General features: G+C 41.4%; 3 protein-coding genes across 12 annotated transcripts; 2 read left to right on the forward strand and 1 right to left on the reverse strand.

Annotated features, from left to right (window-relative positions):
* Nucleotides 1-1,194: 1,194 nt before the first annotated feature.
* Nucleotides 1,195-3,211, reverse strand: LOC143212312 (uncharacterized). 4 transcript variants are annotated; one of them, XM_076430968.1, is made up of 2 exons: nucleotides 2,826-3,211; nucleotides 1,195-2,648 (listed from the first exon to the last, which is right to left on the reverse strand). In XM_076430968.1, the coding sequence occupies exon 2, from the start codon at nucleotides 2,122-2,124 to the stop codon at nucleotides 1,789-1,791; it is 336 nt and encodes a 111-aa protein (XP_076287083.1). In that variant the 5' UTR covers nucleotides 2,125-2,648; nucleotides 2,826-3,211; the 3' UTR covers nucleotides 1,195-1,788. The 4 variants fall into 4 exon arrangements, with proteins under 4 accessions (XP_076287083.1, XP_076287081.1, XP_076287082.1 ...); XM_076430966.1 differs by having other exon boundaries at nucleotides 1,195-2,690; XM_076430967.1 differs by having other exon boundaries at nucleotides 2,822-3,211.
* A 4,011-nt stretch (nucleotides 3,212-7,222) lies between these two features.
* Nucleotides 7,223-11,581, forward strand: LOC143211813 (uncharacterized). 7 transcript variants are annotated; one of them, XM_076429811.1, is made up of 7 exons: nucleotides 7,224-7,639; nucleotides 7,722-7,807; nucleotides 7,916-8,125; nucleotides 8,536-8,800; nucleotides 8,900-9,022; nucleotides 9,288-9,449; nucleotides 9,533-11,580. In XM_076429811.1, exons 3-7 carry the CDS (start codon nucleotides 7,929-7,931, stop codon nucleotides 10,091-10,093), a joined length of 1,308 nt encoding a protein of 435 aa, XP_076285926.1. In that variant the 5' UTR covers nucleotides 7,224-7,639; nucleotides 7,722-7,807; nucleotides 7,916-7,928; the 3' UTR covers nucleotides 10,094-11,580. The 7 variants fall into 7 exon arrangements, with proteins under 7 accessions (XP_076285929.1, XP_076285928.1, XP_076285926.1 ...); XM_076429809.1 differs by lacking the exon at nucleotides 7,722-7,807 and having other exon boundaries at nucleotides 7,224-7,662; XM_076429810.1 differs by lacking the exon at nucleotides 7,722-7,807 and having other exon boundaries at nucleotides 7,224-7,643.
* On the forward strand, nucleotides 11,389-15,647 carry LOC143211814 (mitochondrial-processing peptidase subunit beta). Its single transcript, XM_076429815.1, has 8 exons — nucleotides 11,389-11,634; nucleotides 11,760-11,931; nucleotides 13,723-13,879; nucleotides 13,992-14,185; nucleotides 14,260-14,403; nucleotides 14,470-14,618; nucleotides 14,732-14,935; nucleotides 15,014-15,647. The coding sequence occupies exons 1-8, from the start codon at nucleotides 11,389-11,391 to the stop codon at nucleotides 15,152-15,154; spliced, it is 1,407 nt and encodes a 468-aa protein (XP_076285930.1). The 3' UTR covers nucleotides 15,155-15,647.
* Nucleotides 15,648-21,027: the final 5,380 nt, after the last annotated feature.

The following is a 21,027-nucleotide window of genomic DNA, read 5'->3' on the forward strand; positions in this document are numbered from 1 at the left end:
TTTTCATCACTTTTTCTTCATCTTTCACCAATAAGTTTCATGTTTCATCTTTCACATCCATTCCAACCGCCAAACTAGAATTAACATTTAGCTCATACATATTTGATTAACAAGATGATATTCTTTTCTACCACGGACAACCCAAAAACATGATCTTGAAACATCGTATTACATAGCATTGTCTTATTTTACTCATAATTTTATTTATTGTATTTCAGTACGTAAGTATTGTAAAATACATCTTACTTAATATTTTGCAGTATCAATGTTTTTATTACTTTCTTTTACGCACATTAACGTATTACAGCGTATATTGCTACTTAAAGTATACACTAAATGAACGTAAACTTTTGCATTTTATGTACTTTTCAGTAACTTTCCAACACACACACACACACACATGTATATATGTAAATGAATGTCTCATACAATACAATGCTACTTTCTTTCAAACGAACGATATAGAAGAACGTACATTATTACACAATCAAGGATTAATTTATTCGGTTTTTACTGATTATGTTTAATTATTAAGTAGTTACCACACATTAACGCTTGTGCATTAACTCTGCGCAAAGTTTGATATCAGCGAACCGAGTTATTCAGAAGACGAATAGTGTGTGTGTGGATCCAAGCAAGAGTTTGATTAGTAAGTGTAGTCGATATATGTACACATAAACGAGAACGTAATTTTTGAAAAATTGAATTCGAATATTTATCAGGTGCTATATATGCGTGTACCGATTGACTTGTGTGCCTTTCCATTACTAATAATTTTCTCTCTCACTTATACATATATATATATAGTACACAACTGTTTGTAAATATGAACGCAGTGACATATGATATTAATTAATTGTTTCGAAATAATTAAGTAGATAATGCCCTACCGTCAGCATTTATTGTTACGAGTACAAAGTAACGAGTAATGATCAGACACATTAGCCACATATAGCAAAAATACATTTTCGTTTTCGTTTCGAGTTTCGTCGTCGTCGTGGAACAGAACTTTGACTAAAAGAAACTATCGCGATGTATGTGTGTTCGATTTTAAACATCTATTCAACTATCATACTGAAACACACTGTGTACAGCACACTGTAGAACATTAATATATGTATATCTTCAATTCTATAATCTATATAAATGTATAATAAAATGTTGTTTAAAGAAGTAGATTTGCACGAAAATTAGTTTTTGATACTCGTTTAATGACATTTATTATTATTCTGTTATACAGTCTCGATCGAGGAGCTAAATTTTACTTTACTTAACTTTAATTTCTATAAATACATTGTATACATTCGTATTGCCACTAATATTATCTAATATTAATTGTATATAGAATTTAAAATACAAGTTAAAAGAGAAATTCACAATTTCAGAATCTATCCAACACACTTAAACTTTTCATATACATATGTTACAAAAAAGGATCAAGTTTTCAATAAACACAATGTTCTACAAATAAATATAATAATATGTACATTACTCTTTACATTCATATACATATTGTATAGTATATCTACATGTTGTCTAGAACTATGGCAATATTTGTTTATGTAACTATATATATAGTTGTTTGTATTAGAAAGATGCGTCCTCCCAGCATATATACATATACATATACACGTACATACTATATACATATGCATATACATATGTAGAGACATATTTTTTTAGTAAAAATACAAAAAATGTGTATGTTTATCATATGAAAAATTTGATTTTACCGAATGTCTTAAGATTTTCTTTTTAGCAACTGTGTTCCTGCTGTCGTAATCGGAATTACGAATCGAGTTCTTCCAATAATTCGTGAGCTTTAAGAACTTTTTTTAATTTCATGAGTCTGCAATTCATGAGTTGCACTATACTCTCGTAGTATAATATGCATTCTCTTTGCTTTGAAATTTGTTCTTGCAACTGTGCTATTAACATATCCTTCTCGTCGTCGTCGTCGTCGTCGAATGGTTCGGTGGAGAATGCTGATTTTTTTACAATTTCCTTAGCGATCGACGCAGCTGATGATGCGATTTCCTCTACTACGCTATCCTTCCGAATTACATTTACATCTTTTGTAATTTTATTATCCATATTTAATGTAGGTAATATATGTATTCGCATTGGCACTTGATATATCTCTATTAGCAGCACTATATGCTATTCGTGATAAAATCAAATTTTTCTAGTCTTTAAACTTTCAAGTATAATGCTTCAGCTTGTGTTCTTTTTTTCTAGTTTCATGTAAAACTATGTATATAGATCTTATATTTTATGAGAAAATTCACGTCGAATAGCAAACATTCAAACCGTGAAAATGATTCTGTTTCTTTCGAAATCCCCTATGTTCTGTATACGCATAAAGGATTTTTCATTGATATTTTCGTGCTGGCCGAGTTCTCCTCTGTTCTCCTCCAAAACGAAATCCTTCAATCATTTGTTTCCTTTGTTTCTGTCCTTGATGACAATGACAGACCAATGATGATGGTTTGGTGACTGTCAGTCCAACTCAGCTTATATACCCCCTGGTCCACCAACTGTGTCCAACGAACGTCGATCAACGTCGATGCCACGTGGAGTGGTCGTCGACAGGTCGATCAGTGGCAGTGGTCGATGCGAATTGCGAATAAATATACTCACAAGATTGTCTTAGAAAGGAAAACATCAGCACAGATAGGAAACAAGAAGAACTGTTAATTATAAAACGATTTCGAATTATTCATTGTATAATTTCCAAACATTACACACTAAATAAATAAGCATAATGCATATAAATACGTCGAAAAAAATAAACAATAGCGCACACAACAAGTTTACTTACTTACGAGTAATTGAATTTCTCCCGATAACCATAACTCGGGATTTTCTTGAAATGTTTACCGCGCGCAAGAAAAGTAACCAAACTATTGGACTTCGATGTACAGAATATGAGGAATTTATTTATACTGATATCCTGTTCAACACGTTCGTCGAATCCTCGAAATGTTATGCTGCCAAATCATGCCAAATGTTCTAAAGATTGTGGTAATGAGATATACTTGAAAGAAAAGTAAAACCGAAAATTCAGCCACAAAAGACACTAATATAATATTCTGATAATATATAGTGATATATAGTAGTGTCTAGCTCTAGCTACTTTGCGAAATCGGCCATTTTGCATTTGGAGATTTGGTTCCAACGTTCCAACCTTAGACCATATATACCTATAGACCCGGCGCAGATAATTTGGCCCTCGGAAAAGATGAAGACGGTGTGACGTCACGTTCTCGAAAGATGTATAAGCTATGCTCATCGACAGTGCCTACGCTTGGCTTATGTGGGGGGTGAGGGGGATCACCGGGTGCGCCATGTACATGCACATACCCAGTACGCAGGAAGAATGGACAGGATAATTTCAAAGAATTTGACATTGTATCATGAGATTATCTATTATAAACTGTATTTGAGATACAGACGTTTATTCTGTACGTTTTATTAAGATATAAAGTAATAATAGTATTATATATATTAACTATTTTAGGAATCGCGCGATATTTGATTCTGAAGACATATTATGCAGGTTACAAAATGGTTTTTTTACATATAAATTGATCACATTTACAACATTTTAAGGTAGTACTGCTAGTTTTACACAATTTACATTTACCTCGCTTGTGATTAGTTATTGCATTGCTAGACTACGGATCTTTATGCATTTACAAAAAAATTGAGTAGATGAAATTCAAATTCGTTGAAAAATTGAAAATGTCAATACATGATTTCTGCTCTATTACAATCATTCAGGGAAGAAATAACATTCAATTTAATTTCTATTTCTTGCCATCGATGTATTGCTACCAGCTTGCTACACAAAAGGGCCTAGCCGATTAAGATGGTCAAAACTGCCCTTAGAGCTTTTTCAACGGCTATTGAACCATTCGAAAGCTTGCCAAGAAAAACCCCTCTGAGTAAAATTTCAGCCCTCTAGCTTGCCCGTGAGGGTAGTTACAGGGAAAAATAGATTTTGCGGTTTTCGGCGCATTTTCCGGTCTAAAATGCGTTCTAAAATTCTGAAAAAAATGTGACACATTCTGGATCCCAAGGCGCATTTTTGAGAATTTTTTCAGATTTTTTTGTTTCAAACTGTGGTCGTAAAAAATGAAAAACCTCAAAAAAATCGGAAAAATATTTTTTTCTCAAAAATATGAAAACATGCTATTTTGCTGTTTGGTTCCCTGATAAAGTACTATAACAGGCAATGTTGTCAATTTTTTTTAGATTTTTTGTTCGGCTGCATCATTGTCAAAAACAATAAAAACCGAATTTTTTCGACGTTTTTGCTGTGAGGAGGAAAGTTACACTTGTTGGCTTTACCGTGTGCGTATATTAAGTAATTTTTAGCGTTATTACACTGAAACAAGCAATTATTTTACCTAAAAAATGTGATTTGAGAGAAAGAAAAAATTGTATTCTGTGCGATATATACCAGAATGTTCGCAACGCTTACAACATCGCCGGTTGGCACCGCGGTTAAGGCGTCCGACTACGGAGCGGATACTCTGGGGTTCGAATCCTGTCGATAGTGGTTTTTTTTTCCATACGTCAAACTTTATTTTTTCAATTTCTTATTATGTATATGGTTTACTCATACGAGTTTAACAATGTTTTTTTAATGTTTTAAAAATATTTAAGTAACATTTTTAAGCAAAATACATACAAAAATAGTTTTGGATCATAAAAAGTATTATAAAACTCCAGCATAATGCATGTACCGTCGACGGTCAACTCCGGTCTCATTGTCAGTGCCTATAAAAACCTGGAGTTGACCGTTTTCCCTGGCCTTCCATCCGAACGGGAAAGGACAATATGACAGTACATAGCAGGTACAGAGGTAGTTAATTTTTACCACGTTTATATTAGTTTATGATTCTGGTCGCGCAATAATCAGCTACGAAGAATACAATGACCGTCGTAAAAACTGGCCTGCAAGGAATCTTAGCTTTTTGGGAGGGTGGTTATTATTTCCCTTACTAATAGCTGCGCGTATTTTCCGTACATCAAACTATATTTTTCCAATTTCTTATTATGTGTTTTATTCATGTGAGTTTAACAATATTTTTTTAATGTTTTAAAAATATTTAAGTAATATTTTTAAGTAAAATACATACAAAAATAGTTTTGGAGTATCTATTATTTCCTTGATTCTCTAATTGTATATGTTCATCATGGCGGTCCTGTTTAACATTTTTAACATTAAAAATCATGAATATAGTTTCTAGGCCTTTCGGAATTTGTAGAAACGGGTAAAATAGAAAGAAGTATATATAGCAGCTGTTCTTCCGAGTTGTCATTGTTAGCCAATTAGCTGCTGTTTTTACGTGACCTGTTAATTACAGAATTATTTATTTCTCGTAAAAGTAAATATTTGTATGGAGTTGATAGAAATAGACTTATCTTTTATAATTGTGGGCAGAATGCGGGATTTTATAGGCACTGAGAACAGAGTTGACCGTCGACGGTACATGCATTATGCTGGAGTTTTATAATACTTTTATGATCCAAAACTATTTTTGTATGTATTTTGCTTAAAAATGTTACTTAAATATTTTTAAAACATTAAAAAAACATTGTTAAACTCGTATGAGTAAACCATATACATAATAAGAAATTGAAAAAATAAAGTTTGACGTATGGAAAAAAAAACCACTATCGACAGGATTCGAACCCCAGAGTATCCGCTCCGTAGTCGGACGCCTTAACCGCGGTGCCAACCGGCGATGTTGTAAGCGTTGCGAACATTCTGGTATATATCGCACAGAATACAATTTTTTCTTTCTCTCAAATCACATTTTTTAGGTAAAATAATTGCTTGTTTCAGTGTAATAACGCTAAAAATTACTTAATATACGCACACGGTAAAGCCAACAAGTGTAACTTTCCTCCTCACAGCAAAAACGTCGAAAAAATTCGGTTTTTATTGTTTTTGACAATGATGCAGCCGAACAAAAAATCTAAAAAAAATTGATAACATTGCCTGTTATAGTACTTTATCAGGGAACCAAACAGCAAAATAGCATGTTTTCATATTTTTGAGAAAAAAATATTTTTCCGATTTTTTTGAGGTTTTTCATTTTTTACGACCACAGTTTGAAACAAAAAAATCTGAAAAAATTCTCAAAAATGCGCCTTGGGATCCAGAATGTGTCACATTTTTTTCAGAATTTTAGAACGCATTTTAGACCGGAAAATGCGCCGAAAACCGCAAAATCTATTTTTCCCTGTAACTACCCTCACGGGCAAGCTAGAGGGCTGAAATTTTACTCAGAGGGGTTTTTCTTGGCAAGCTTTCGAATGGTTCAATAGCCGTTGAAAAAGCTCTAAGGGCAGTTTTGACCATCTTAATCGGCTAGGCCCTTTACACGGAGCAAGTGTATGATGGCGTAGTGTCGGCGTCGGTCTGCCGTTTCAGCCATTTTGAAATTATCTTAAGACTGCTTAAAACTTATCTTGTGACGTCACACCGTCCTTTATCTTTTCCGAGCTGTACTCTCGGTTTTCCTATACACATACTATACCTATGCCGGGTCTATAGGTATATATCTTAGACCATATAAACTTATAGACACGGCATAGGTATAGTATGTGTATAGGAAAGCCGAGAGTTGAGCGTCCGAAAGATCGTGGTAGCCCGTGACGTCACAAGATAAGTCTTAAGATAATTTCAAAATGGCTGATGCGGCAGACCGACGCTAACCGACGCCGACGCTACCCATTACACGACTGACCGCCATAACCTGAGCAAGTTGGAGCAAGTTCTTTTACTCTGGGTGAATTTTGTAGCAATTCAAAATGGGGATAATGTGCTGATTTAAAATTGCAGTGAAAAATAGTTAATATATAATACTATTATTAATTCATACTTCATTGTAATGCCTCAATAAAACATATAGAATAAACATTTGTATCTCAAATATACTTTATATAATGATTATTTCATGATAAAATGCCAAATTCTTTGAAATTATCCTGTCCATTCTTTCCGGGTATACCCCCCTCACCCTCATAAGCCAAGCTGGTAGGCGCTGTCGATGAGCATAGCTTGTACATCTTTCGAAACTGTGACGTCACGAGCTACCATCATCTGAATGATCTTCCGGCAGTCAAAAGTATCTGCACCGTGTCTATAAGTATATATGGTCTAAGGTTCCAAAACATAGAGACCAATAGAGATGGCGCACAGTTCGTTTGCACTGTTTTGCACTCAGCGTTATTGCTATTATTGCGCACACGGCTGTTTGGGCATGTTTGGGTTTGACCATTTTGTGGACACTGTACACAACACACTGTACCAGACTGCGTACCAGACACCTGCCAGACACTTTTTTCTTTACAAAATTGTAAAACTCCAGAAAATTGTTTAGGGTCATTCATGTTGGGTTTGTCATATGGTTGGCAAAAATTTTATCACTATTTCTGGGTTTCTGCTGCCAGTGCCAGTTTCTGCCAAAGAAAAAGAGCTTATTCCAGCTTATTCGGCACACAGCAGTCAAAATTCTGAACAATAAACTTTCTTTGTGCTTTCCTGTCAGTTACAATCATTGAAAATATAGAGAATCAGTGATCGGAGAAAGATGCAGGAAGAACTGAAGCTGATGAAAGAGCAAGTGACTCCGATATTTAATCGTATAATTTGTTATATGTTTCTATATTTGTATATATATATATTTGTAAATTATTTTTAGTAAAATGCACAGAAAAATTAGGTATCTGGAAATTACTGTGTAGAAACGTGAAAGTTTTTCTGTTCATAAACCAATGGATTCTATTAGTAATATATATAATAGTTATTCGATTAACGTAAAGAAATGAAATAACGTCTATGTAGCGGTAATGGAATATTTGATTATATTTAACAAGGGTTTCGTTTACTATGCAGGTGCAAGAAAAAAATGAAAATGAAACGCAGCAGATCTTTGTCCCCCGAACCGTCGAGCAGCGAGGATAACACCAAACGTATCAGACTAGAAGAGGATACATACAAAGGAGACGAGGCAATATTATATCCGCATATGTTGGATTTCTCGGATGATGTTTTACTAAACATATTTCAATATTTGGCCCCTCAAGATCTTATGGCGATAAGCTTGTGAGTTTGCGGAAAGAGTAGTAGGTTCTGGGTTAGGTAGTAGTAGTAGTAGTAGTAGTAGGTTCTCGCTGGTCGCATTCCCGTCGAATGCCTGTTCTATACTCTAGGAGGGAGCGTAGCTTAATGGAAATGGGGTAATTCGACCAAGGTGTCGCGGCGAGTCGTGTCACCAAACTGTGTCTTATGTGTATAATATTGTTATACGTACGTGTCAATCGTGTGGCTTGGATAGAATAGCGTGGGGGAGTCGTAGGCAGAAAATCTAATATGGGATCGATGGACCAACCATCCAGTTCTGTTGCCTAATGCGAAAAGCGAGTACCTATCGTAAACACTGATAACTTTTTCACGATTAGCTTAATAAAATGAAAATCTATGCATTTATTATCGTAATTAATATTTGTGACTAGATGTTGTCAACGATTCGGACAAGTAGCGCAAGATAAAACGTTGTGGAGAAGAGTAGATTTTCGTTCGTTGCCTATAAAATTGAAGGATTTCATGAAGGAGTACATAAAATTCCTTCAACCTGTAACGACAACCCTTGCGATTCGTCGCAGTTTGGGTAACGGAGAAATAGGACGTCTCAGTCTTCGTTTCTTCAGTACTATTAAAACCGTGTGTACTCAACTCAAGGAATTAATCATCGAGGACTATATTATTCACGGAGATACGGTGAGTCGGATCGCGCGTAATCGATGAATATCGTCTTGTCGCGACGAACGAAGAAATGAAACGAGTAATTTTTGTGCGCGCGTGTGTGCGTGTTTACAGATTGGGATTACAGATTTTCCACATACTCTCGAGAAGCTCTCGTTGAAGGGCTGCGAAATGGGTTATTTGCGCAGGAATAAGTCATATTTCTTTCACATGAACTTCCATATGCCTAATTTAACGGTAAGAAACGTTTTACTTAACGATATTCGTGTACTTGTACCAATTGAAAATTGAGATGTACTCGCGCTTAAAAATTATTCGGTAGGCTTACCTTGATGAATAACATTTTCCATACCCGCGATAAGCGATAATATTACCAAAAATATCGATTATATTTTTTATGATTTTATATTTTCTAAATCTTTTGCTTGTATATATATATATTTTTTCTTTTCTCGTTAAACGGTACCGCGTACCGTTGTTAATTCCGTGTATTTTTTCACAGTGTTTGATTTTGAGCAACTGTCAATGGTTTACTCCGCATTCGCTGTTGGTTATCAGTAAAATGCCAAACTTGAAAGAATTGCGATTAAATTCTTGTCATCGTTTGGGCGAATGCGTTGCTTATACCAGTTTGGCAACACGATTTGGATTTAAAAAATTGGAGGTGCGCTCTTTACTTTTCTCAATTTGTAACAGGTTTCCAATAATGTATCGTGACAATGGAATAATCGTATTTTCATATGTTAGATTCTGGATTTACGAGATACAGCGCTCGGCGACAGCGAAGTTTGTTGCTTCAGTTCCACCAGTACCTTGACTCATCTCTATCTGGAATGCCCTTCCAGTTTAAGACATACGGAATTAAAAGATCAAGAGTCACCGCGACCTTTGGACAGAGAAGCTTTATCGAATGTACCACCGGCATACGAAGATGCGCACGTTGCACAGTTCTGGGTCGAAGATGGATTCCGATGGGAAAATAATTCGTTCGGACATTGCGTGATAACGGACAGAGCGATTTGCGTCCTTGGAAGCGATATGTTTGATCGCAAGATGGTCAAGGACTTGGCGGAAGGAGTAATAGTCGTGGAAGACGGTGAACGAGTATTTAATAATCCACATTTGAAAACATTGGTCGTTAGAAATTATCGGGACGTTACGAATTCGAGTCTCGTGCATTTGGCGTTTAATACATCCAGCCTCGAGTATTTGGATGTTACCGGTACTTCCGTTACCAGGCAAGGCGTCGAAGCTTTCAAGTCTGAGAAAGCAAACGTTAAATTATTGTCCTCGTTCGATGAAACATAGTTATAACGGACTGCATGAATCGTGAATTTAACATGATTTCAGTGTACGTCTCGCGTGTGTGTGAATATCGACGAACGACATTTGATAAAACGCAAAGCCACGCCGAAGGTTTCGATAACGCGATACCGCTACCGTTGAATAAATTTATTTTTCACAAGGGTTAGTAAACGGAAGAATTAGAAGTAAATAGCTTTTTACTTTGACAAACTAATAAATGTAAAGGAAAAACGCGCGGATCACGGAAGAATATTTGAAATCGATATACTTGGGTTTACAATCTTCGCGTAAACTGTGTTCAGTGTATATTTATTTTGCAAGTGCTCCAGTTACATTGGTAATGCAAATACGTATTTGTGTGCAATTTAATAAGATGTTAAATTTTACTTAGATACAGACATATTAGTGCTATGGCACGATACATACTAGAATCTCTTTATACCAGCGATAATGAACGTTCTCGTCGTGTCGGACCGAGAACGAAATGTAATTCGAGTGGTATTTGACGAGGCAGGGGTTAGCGATAAATAATATTGATAATAATCGAATACAATACGTTTTTATTTTTCGATTTCAACTCAAAAGCCTTATTTTTTATGTATTTAAAAACGTAGTTCATAAAGTAAGGATATGAAATTAAAAGATCATGTATATGTATATGATGATAACGATATTGCTCGAGACAGTTGTTAATTCGGTAGTTTTCAGATATTAATGTAAGCTCGTATATGAATTCTGTGAAAACATTGCTCGTAGGAAGCATATATGTATATATACATATATATATATATTTTTTTCCTCACTTACTATGTATATGTACAGAATTCAACTCGCACCAACATGAAAATGACCTATCTTATCGAAATATTATTTTATTAATTTTGACTATGAAAAATCATTCCGATACATTTCCATATTATTAACGAAACTAATGCACTATATGATAAAATGCGTCAACTTCATTGAACATATTAGCGTATGTATTTTTATTTACAAAAAAAGGAAAAAAAGAAAAAAATGACATGTACACTTTCAGTTGTCAAGTATAGATTTTTTATATTGTATATTGTATCTGATACGAGTAGCTTGGGTTATTTTCTAGATGTGCGACTATATATGAAAAAAGATGGTAATGTATTTAAAATATTTGTGTCGCGTAGAAATCAGCACAGCGGTCAAGCACATTCGAAGAGTAAGAGCTGCATTAATTTTTCTAGATTGATTAAGAAGAAGAATTATTAAATGCTGTAGACGATGTCACTTTGAATTGAATTTCTTTTTTCAAGGGATACATTACTATGTCAAATAATGATTGCAAAACGTTTCGAGCTCATGAAAACTCGCGTGGAAAAATGTCTACAGGTTTAGATGCGAACACCGAAAATGCAGTAGAATCTTGTACCTTGAGTAATGGTATACGTCTTGTATGTGAAAGTAGATACTGTTATACCACAACCCTGGGTTGTTTTTTCCCAGCGGGTGCAATGCACGAATTGCCTGAAGAGCGTGGCAGTGCACTATTCTTAGAGCATTTACTTTTCAGGGTAAGAGAGCGAATATATATGCTAATTTCTGTCGCAATATATGTACAATAAACATTTCATACTAGTATACACCACTGCCAGTTTTTTTTTTAATATTTGAATTTATAAACAATTTAACATCGTAGAGAACGACACGTAGAAACGAAGAAGAAATGATAAAAGTGGTAGAAGAAATTGGTGCAAAGATTACTACTGTTGCTACGAGAGATATGTTTCTTTTTTATGGAACAGTACCTTCGAAGGAAATAGTTAAACTCATCGATATATTTGCAGATGTGATTATGAATAATCTGATATGTAGGTTGAGCAATGTGATATTTTATAACGAAATCTCTCCGTGTGGTGTGCGAGTACCCAAAAATGGGTTCCCGGGCCGAGAATTTTATTCGGGATTCCTGATCTATACATATACGCATATATGTATACATATGAATGATGAATGTTGTTAACACCTTAGGTCAGGGCTCGGAATTATTGACTTGCGGCCTCGCGACCTTAGACCATATATACCTATAGACCCGGCGCAGATAATTTGGCCCTCGGAAAAGATGAAGACGGTGTGACGTCACGTTCTCGAAAGATGTATAAGCTATGCTCATCGACAGTGCCTACGCTTGGCTTATGTGGGGGGTGAGGGGGATCACCGGGTGCGCCATGTACATGCACATACCCAGTACGCAGGAAGAATGGACAGGATAATTTCAAAGAATTTGACATTGTATCATGAAATTATCTATTATAAACTGTATTTGAGATACAGACGTTTATTCTGTATGTTTTATTAAGATATAAAGTAATAATAGTATTATATATATTAACTATTTTAGGAATCGCGCGATATTTGATTCTGAAGACATATTATGCAGGTTACAAAATGGTTTTTTTACATATAAATTGATCACATTTACAACATTTTAAGGTAGTACTGCTAGTTTTACACAATTTACATTTACCTCGCTTGTGATTAGTTATTGCATTGCTAGACTACGGATCTTTATGCATTTACAAAAAAATTGAGTAGATGAAATTCAAATTCGTTGAAAAATTGAAAATGTCAATACATGATTTCTGCTCTATTACAATCATTCAGGGAAGAAATAACATTCAATTTAATTTCTATTTCTTGCCATCGATGTATTGCTACCAGCTTGCTACACAAAATTTACACGGAGCAAGTGTATGATGGCGTAGTGTCGGCGTCGGTCTGCCGTTTCAGCCATTTTGAAATTATCTTAAGACTGCTTAAAACTTATCTTGTGACGTCACACCGTCCTTTATCTTTTCCGAGCTGTACTCTCGGTTTTCCTATACACATACTATACCTATGCCGGGTCTATTGGTATATATATGGTCTAAGCTCGCGACCACGCGACCTCGCGACGACCGATTTTCGAAGACTAAATACTGTACTAAACCATATCCCCACCATAGCCTACTATTGCCCCTCCGTTGTTTTCCAACGCGCCCGCGCGCTACACTCACCAACTCACCAGCATACCTCTACGGATACAGTAGAGTGATACGCTGGTGAGTGTAGCGCGCGGGCGCGTTGGAAAACAACGTAGGGGCAATAGTAGGCTATGGTGGGGGTATGGTTTAGTACCACAGTACCACAGCCTTGGCATCAGTGCCTCTCGGCAGTGTGTCCAGACAGGGGTAATCGAAAAGGAATCGGGGGGAATACAAGTACCCCCTCTCTGATGACCAGAGTAAGTAATATGTGACACGTTGCGAGACGAGAATAGAGTGAGGCAGAGTGAGACGAATGGAAGACAGGTTGCGCGTGCGCGATAGAGACTGAACGGTGGAATAGGATAGTGGAAGGGGATAAGGTGGAGAGCCTGGAGGGGGAAAAGATGTTGGTTTCAACATGAATCTGGCCACCCTGACGGGGGGTAAGGAGGAGAGTTCACGAGCTCCGTTTGGAGCTCATTCCGGCATCACTGCATACGACATTGAAATACGTCGGCACGATTAGCGCCTGAACTGGCTGAACTGGCTCGAGAACTATGTACTTGCTTACACGGCCAATGTAGTCTTCGCAAAATCGGCAGTTGCGAGTCGATAATTCCGAGCCCTGCTGTGTAGGTGATCAAGATATCGCGAGAGAAAAATGTGTAATCTTGCATGACCTTTCTAAAATGGAATCTGACAAAGAACGAGTTGTAATGGATTATTTACCAACCATTGCATATCAGGATACCGATCTTGCAAATAGTATATATCCTGAAACTGATGTGATAAAGTAAGTATGCTGTTATATTAATGACTAACACAAACACACACACACACACACAGGGGAATGTAAGAAATCACAATCATGTTTGCGTCTATATTTGATAATTGAAAATCTTTAGAAACTTTTGTAAAGCAAGATTAGCCGAATTTCAAGATCGTTTATTCAAACCTTGTTCCCTGACAATTGTATGTACCGGACCCATTTGTCTAGCAGAATTAGAAAAAATTGTTTGCGAGTACTTTACGCGTAACGGTGGATCTTACAGCAGCTCGGCGCAGTCGTCTCGTGGACAAAGAGAATATCGATTTTCAGGTTTAAACGAAAAAATAAAAGTAAAAAATGACTATAGTTGTATAAATAGTGTATTTAAATGTGAAATATCGTAGGTGCCGAGTTACGGTATAGAGACGACGATCACGAATTAGGGTACGTGGCGATAGGCGTGGAAGGACCGAGTTCCAAAGAATCCACGGATTATTATGCGCTCAACGTAGCTAAAGAGATTGTTGGTTGCTGGGACAGGACATCGAGTGAGTGAATTTTTTTTGTCAATCAAAATCGTTCAATGTTCGTATACATTTGCATTTACATACTAGGTGGAGGAGCGCAACACAATGCACCGTATCTCGCACACTGTGCATTCAACACAGTTTTGTGTCGTATGTACAAATCATTTTTTCAGAATTGGGCACAGTCTACGAGCATATGGGGATGTTACTTCGTCTGCGACAAATTAAGTCTCACGGTATAATAATACAGTAAACTATGAACATTCACGGAGGATTTGTCTTCCCGATAAAGATTTTTTTTCTCTCTAAACAGTAGAAAAAAAATAAAATTTGTTCTCCACGTATACAGATAATGACTAGTTTCTTGCAAAAAGAATGGATGAGATTGTGTACAACGATAACTGGGAAAGAAACATCGCGGGCTGTGAATCGATGTAAAACGAGAGAATTGTTGTTATTAAATGATCCGATACATCATTTGATAGATATCGTTCAGAATTATTCGAGGTATGGGTCTTACATACCAATTCACGAAAGAATGAAAGAATATGAGGTAAAAAAAAAAATATACCTGACAAATTATTATACTATATTTTTGCTTTAATGTATTTAAATTTTATCGTAATTGTAGAAAATAACAGCAGATATAATCAGAGAAGCTTCCGTCAAGTATATTTACAATCAAAGTCCTGCTGTTATCGCTTATGGTCGAATCGAAAACTTCCCGGACTATTGTAATATAAAAAATTCAATGTATTTGTTACGATATTAAAGATCTATCCGCGATTAATCTAATCGATTAATAAGTAAAAATCCAATTGGTGGTCTCGATTGAATTTCGGTCATTTTTATAATATTTTTTTTATTCCTCGATATACCATCCCACACGGGAGGATGCATCCCGCAGGCTAGTCGAGTGAAAAACACGTGCGAGAGGATGCATCCCGCAGGCTAGTCGAGTGAAAAACACGTGCGAGAGGATGCATCCCGCAGGCTAGCCGAGTGAAAAACACGTGCGAGAGGATGCATCCCGCAGGCTAGTCGAGTGAAAAACACGTGGGAGAGGATGCATCCCGCAGGCTAGTCGAGTGAAAAACACGTGCGAGAGGATGCATCCCGCAGGCTAGTCGAGTGAAAAACACGTGGGAGAGGATGCATCCCGCAGGCTAGTCGAGTTGAAACACGTGCCAGAGGATCCATCACGCAGGCTAGACGAGTAGAAACACGTGCGAGAGGATGCATCCCGCAGGCTAGTCGAGTAAAAACACGTGCGAGAGGATGCATCCCGCAGGCTAGTCGAGTAGAAACACGAGCGAGAGGATGCATCCCGCAGGCTAGTCGAGTAAAAACACGTGCGCGAGGATGCATCCCGCAGGCTAGTCGAGTAAAAACACGTGCGCGAGGATGCATCCCGCAGGCTAGTCGAGTAAAAACACGTGCGAGAGGATGCATCCCGCAGGCTAGTCGAGTAAAAACACGTGCGAGAGGATGCATCCAGCAGGCTAGTCGAGTAAAAACACGAGCGAGAGGATGCATCCCGCAGGCTAGTCGAGTAGAAACACGTGCGAGAGGATGCTTCCCGCAGGCTAGTCGAGTAAAAATACGTGCGAGAGGATGCATCCCGCAGGCTAGTCGAGTGAAAAACACGTGCGAGAGGATGCATCCCGCAGGCTAGTCGAGTAGAAACACGTGCGAGAGGATGCATCCCGCAGGCTAGTCGAGTAGAAACACGTGCGAGAGGATGCATCACGCAGGCTAGTCGAGTAGAAACACGTGCGAGAGGATGCATCCCGCAGGCTAGTCGAGTTGAAACACGTGCCAGAGGATCCATCACGCAGGCTAGACGAGTAGAAACACGTGCGAGAGGATGCATCCCGCAGGCTAGTCGAGTAAAAACACGTGCGAGAGGATGCATCCCGCAGGCTAGTCGAGTAGAAACACGAGCGAGAGGATGCATCCCGCAGGCTAGTCGAGTAAAAACACGTGCGCGAGGATGCATCCCGCAGGCTAGTCGAGTAAAAACACGTGCGCGAGGATGCATCCCGCAGGCTAGTCGAGTAAAAACACGTGCGAGAGGATGCATCCCGCAGGCTAGTCGAGTAAAAACACGTGCGAGAGGATGCATCCCGCAGGCTAGTCGAGTAAAAACACGAGCGAGAGGATGCATCCCGCAGGCTAGTCGAGTAGAAACACGTGCGAGAGGATGCTTCCCGCAGGCTAGTCGAGTAAAAACACGTGCGAGAGGATGCATCCCGCAGGCTAGTCGAGTAAAAACACGAGCGAGAGGATGCATCCCGCAGGCTAGTCGAGTAGAAACACGTGCGAGAGGATGCTTCCCGCAGGCTAGTCGAGTAAAAACACGTGCGAGAGGATGCTTCCCGCAGGCTAGTCGAGTAGAAACACGTGCGAGAGGATGCTTCCCGCAGGCTAGTCGAGTAGAAACACGTGCGAGAGGATGCATCCCGCAGGCTAGTCGAGTAAAAACACGTGCGAGAGGATGCATCCCGCAGGCTAGTCGAGTTGAAACACGTGCGAGAGGATGCATCCCGCAGGCTAGTCGAGTTGAAACACGTGCCAGAGGATGCATCCCGCAGGCTAGTCGAGTAAAAACAGGTGCGAGAGGATGCATCCCGCAGGCTAGTCGAGTTGAAACACGTGCGAGAGGATGCATCCCGCAGGCTAGTCGAGTAAAAACACGTGCGAGAGGATGCATCCCGCAGGCTAGTCGAGTAGAAACACGAGCGAGAGGATGCATCCCGCAGGCTAGTCGAGTAAAAACACGTGCGAGAGGATGCTTCCCGCAGGCTAGTCGAGTAGAAACACGTGCGAGAGGATGCTTCCCGCAGGCTAGTCGAGTAGAAACACGTGCGAGAGGATGCATCCCGCAGGCTAGTCGAGTAAAAACACGTGCGAGAGGATGCATCCCGCAGGCTAGTCGAGTTGAAACACGTGCGAGAGGATGCATCCCGCAGGCTAGTCGAGTTGAAACACGTGCCAGAGGATGCATCCCGCAGGCTAGTCGAGTAAAAACAGGTGCGAGAGGATGCATCCCGCAGGCTAGTCGAGTTGAAACACGTGCGAGAGGATGCATCCCGCAGGCTAGTCGAGTAAAAACACGTGCGAGAGGATGCATCCCGCAGGCTAGTCGAGTAAAAACACGTGCGAGAGGATGCATCCCGCAGGCTAGTCGAGTAAAAACACGTGCGAGAGGATGCATCCCCCAGGCTAGTCGAGTAAAAACACGTGCGAGAGGATGCTCCGCGCAGGCTAGTCGAGTAAAAACACGTGCGAGAGGATGCTCCCCGCAGGCTAGTCGAGTAAAAACACGTGCGAGAGGATGCTCCCCGCAGGCTAGTCGAGTAGATACACGTGCGAGAGGATGCATCCCGCAAGCTAGTCGAGTAGAAACACGTGCGAGAGGATGCATCCCGCAGGCTAGTCGAGTAAAAACACGTGCGAGAGGATGCATCCCGCAGGCTAGTCGAGTAAAAACACGTGCGAGTGGATGCATCCCGCAGGCTAGTCGAGTAGAAACACGTGCGAGAGGATGCATCCCGCAGGCTAGTCGAGTAAAAACACGTGCGAGAGGATGCATCCCGCAGGCTAGTCGAGTAGAAACACGTGCGAGAGGATGCATCCCGCAGGCTAGTCGAGTAGAAACACGTGCGAGAGGATGCATCCCGCAGGCTAGTCGAGTAAAAACACGTGCGAGAGGATGCATCCCGCAGGCTAGTCGAGTAGAAACACGTGCGAGAGGATGCATCCCGCAGGCTAGTCGAGTTGAAACACGTGCGAGAGGATGCATCCCGCAGGCTAGTCGAGTTGAAACACGTGCCAGAGGATGCATCCCGCAGGCTAGTCGAGTAAAAACAGGTGCGAGAGGATGCATCCCGCAGACTAGTCGAGTTGAAACACGTGCGAGAGGATGCATCCCGCAGGCTAGTCGAGTAAAAACACGTGCGAGAGGATGCATCCCGCAGGCTAGTCGAGTAGAAACACGAGCGAGAGGATGCATCCCGCAGGCTAGTCGAGTAAAAACACGTGCGAGAGGATGCTTCCCGCAGGCTAGTCGAGTAGAAACACGTGCGAGAGGATGCTTCCCGCAGGCTAGTCGAGTAGAAACACGTGCGAGAGGATGCATCCCGCAGGCTAGTCGAGTAAAAACACGTGCGAGAGGATGCATCCCGCAGGCTAGTCGAGTTGAAACACGTGCGAGAGGATGCATCCCGCAGGCTAGTCGAGTTGAAACACGTGCCAGAGGATGCATCCCGCAGGCTAGTCGAGTAAAAACAGGTGCGAGAGGATGCATCCCGCAGGCTAGTCGAGTTGAAACACGTGCGAGAGGATGCATCCCGCAGGCTAGTCGAGTAAAAACACGTGCGAGAGGATGCATCCCGCAGGCTAGTCGAGTAAAAACACGTGCGAGAGGATGCATCCCGCAGGCTAGTCGAGTAAAAACACGTGCGAGAGGATGCATCCCCCAGGCTAGTCGAGTAAAAACACGTGCGAGAGGATGCTCCGCGCAGGCTAGTCGAGTAAAAACACGTGCGAGAGGATGCTCCCCGCAGGCTAGTCGAGTAAAAACACGTGCGAGAGGATGCTCCCCGCAGGCTAGTCGAGTAGATACACGTGCGAGAGGATGCATCCCGCAAGCTAGTCGAGTAGAAACACGTGCGAGAGGATGCATCCCGCAGGCTAGTCGAGTAAAAACACGTGCGAGAGGATGCATCCCGCAGGCTAGTCGAGTAAAAACACGTGCGAGAGGATGCATCCCGCAGGCTAGTCGAGTAGAAACACGTGCGAGAGGATGCATCCCGCAGGCTAGTCGAGTAAAAACACGTGCGAGAGGATGCATCCCGCAGGCTAGTCGAGTAGAAACACGTGCGAGAGGATGCATCCCGCAGGCTAGTCGAGTAGAAACACGTGCGAGAGGATGCATCCCGCAGGCTAGTCGAGTAAAAACACGTGCGAGAGGATGCATCCCGCAGGCTAGTCGAGTAGAAACACGTGCGAGAGGATGCATCCCGCAGGCTAGTCGAGTAGAAACACGTGCGAGAGGATGCATCCCGCAGGCTAGTCGAGTAGAAACACGTGCGAGAGGATGCATCACGCAGGCTAGTCGAGTAGAAACACGTGCGAGAGGATGCTCCCCGCAGGCTAGTCGAGTAAAAACACGTGCGAGAGGATGCTACCCGCAGGCTAGTCGAGTAAAAACACGTGCGAGAGGATGCTCCGCGCAGGCTAGTCGAGTAAAAACACGTGCGAGAGGATGCTCCCCGCAGGCTAGTCGAGTAAAAACACGTGCGAGAGGATGCTCCCCGCAGGCTAGTCGAGTAGATACACGTGCGAGAGGATGCATCCCGCAAGCTAGTCGAGTAGAAACACGTGCGAGAGGATGCATCCCGCAGGCTAGTCGAGTAAAAACACGTGCGAGAGGATGCATCCCGCAGGCTAGTCGAGTAAAAACACGTGCGAGAGGATGCATCCCGCAGGCTAGTCGAGTAAAAACACGTGCGAGAGGATGCATCCCGCAGGCTAGTCGAGTAGAAACACGTGCGAGAGGATGCATCCCGCAGGCTAGTCGAGTAGAAACACGTGCGAGAGGATGCATCCCGCAGGCTAGTCGAGTAGAAACACGTGCGAGAGGATGCATCACGCAGGCTAGTCGAGTAGAAACACGTGCGAGAGGATGCTCCCCGCAGGTTAGTCGAGTAAAAACACGTGCGAGAGGATGCTCCCCGCAGGCTAGTCGAGTAAAAACACGTGCGAGAGGATGCTCCGCGCAGGCTAGTCGAGTAAAAACACGTGCGGGAGGATGCTCCCCGCAGGCTAGTCGAGTAAAAACACGTGCGAGAGGATGCTCCCCGCAGGCTAGTCGAGTAGATACACGTGCGAGAGGATGCATCCCGCAAGCTAGTCGAGTAGAAACACGTGCGAGAGGATGCATCCCGCAGGCTAGTCGAGTAAAAACACGTGCGAGAGGATGCATCCCGCAGGCTAGTCGAGTAAAAACACGTGCGAGAGGATGCATCCCGCAGGCTAGTCGAGTAAAAACACGTGCGAGAGGATGCATCCCGCAGGCTAGTCGAGTAAAAACACGTGCGAGAGGATGCATCCCGAGGCTAGTCGAGTAGAAACACGTGCGAGAGGATGCATCACGCAGGCTAGTCGAGTAGAAACACGTGCGAGAGGATGCATCCCGCAGGCTAGTCGAGTAGAAACACGTGCGAGAGGATGCATCACGCAGGCTAGTCGAGTAAAAACACGTGCGAGAGGATGCTCCCCGCAGGCTAGTCGACTAGATACACGTGCGAGAGGATGCATCCCGCAGGCTAGTCGAGTAGAAACACGTGCGAGAGGATGCATCCCGCAGGCTAGTCGAGTAGAAACACGTGCGAGAGGATGCATCCCGCAGGCTAGTCGAGTAGAAACACGTGCGAGAGGATGCATCCCGCAGGCTAGTCGAGTAAAAACACGTGCTAGGGGATGCTTCCCGCAGGCTAGTCGAGTAAAAACACGTGCTAGGGGATGCATCCCGCAGGCTAGTCGAGTAAAAACACGTGCTAGGGGATGCATCCCGCAGGCTAGTCGAGTAAAAACACGTGCGAGAGGATGCATCCCGCAGGCTAGTCGAGTAAAAACACG

This window comes from Lasioglossum baleicum, chromosome 9 (genome assembly GCF_051020765.1).
Source record: "Lasioglossum baleicum chromosome 9, iyLasBale1, whole genome shotgun sequence".
Taxonomy (NCBI): domain Eukaryota; kingdom Metazoa; phylum Arthropoda; class Insecta; order Hymenoptera; family Halictidae; genus Lasioglossum; species Lasioglossum baleicum.

Bases quoted from the DNA above. Each gene is read 5' to 3' on its own strand.
- LOC143211814 (XM_076429815.1), top strand. From the start codon at position 11,389: ATGTCAAATAATGATTGCAAAACGTTTCGAGCTCATGAAAACTCGCGT. The intron at 14,186-14,259 runs GTTTAAACGAAA...GAAATATCGTAG, and splicing joins AAGAGAATATCGATTTTCAG to GTGCCGAGTTACGGTATAGA. The intron at 14,936-15,013 runs GTAAAAAAAAAA...TCGTAATTGTAG, and splicing joins AAAGAATGAAAGAATATGAG to AAAATAACAGCAGATATAAT.
- LOC143212312 (XM_076430968.1), bottom strand. From the start codon at position 2,124: ATGCGAATACATATATTACCTACATTAAATATGGATAATAAAATTACA.
- LOC143211813 (XM_076429808.1), top strand. From the start codon at position 7,611: ATGCAGGAAGAACTGAAGCTGATGAAAGA. The intron at 7,640-7,915 runs GCAAGTGACTCC...TTTACTATGCAG, and splicing joins GAACTGAAGCTGATGAAAGA to GTGCAAGAAAAAAATGAAAA. The intron at 8,801-8,899 runs GTGAGTCGGATC...GCGTGTTTACAG, and splicing joins ATATTATTCACGGAGATACG to ATTGGGATTACAGATTTTCC.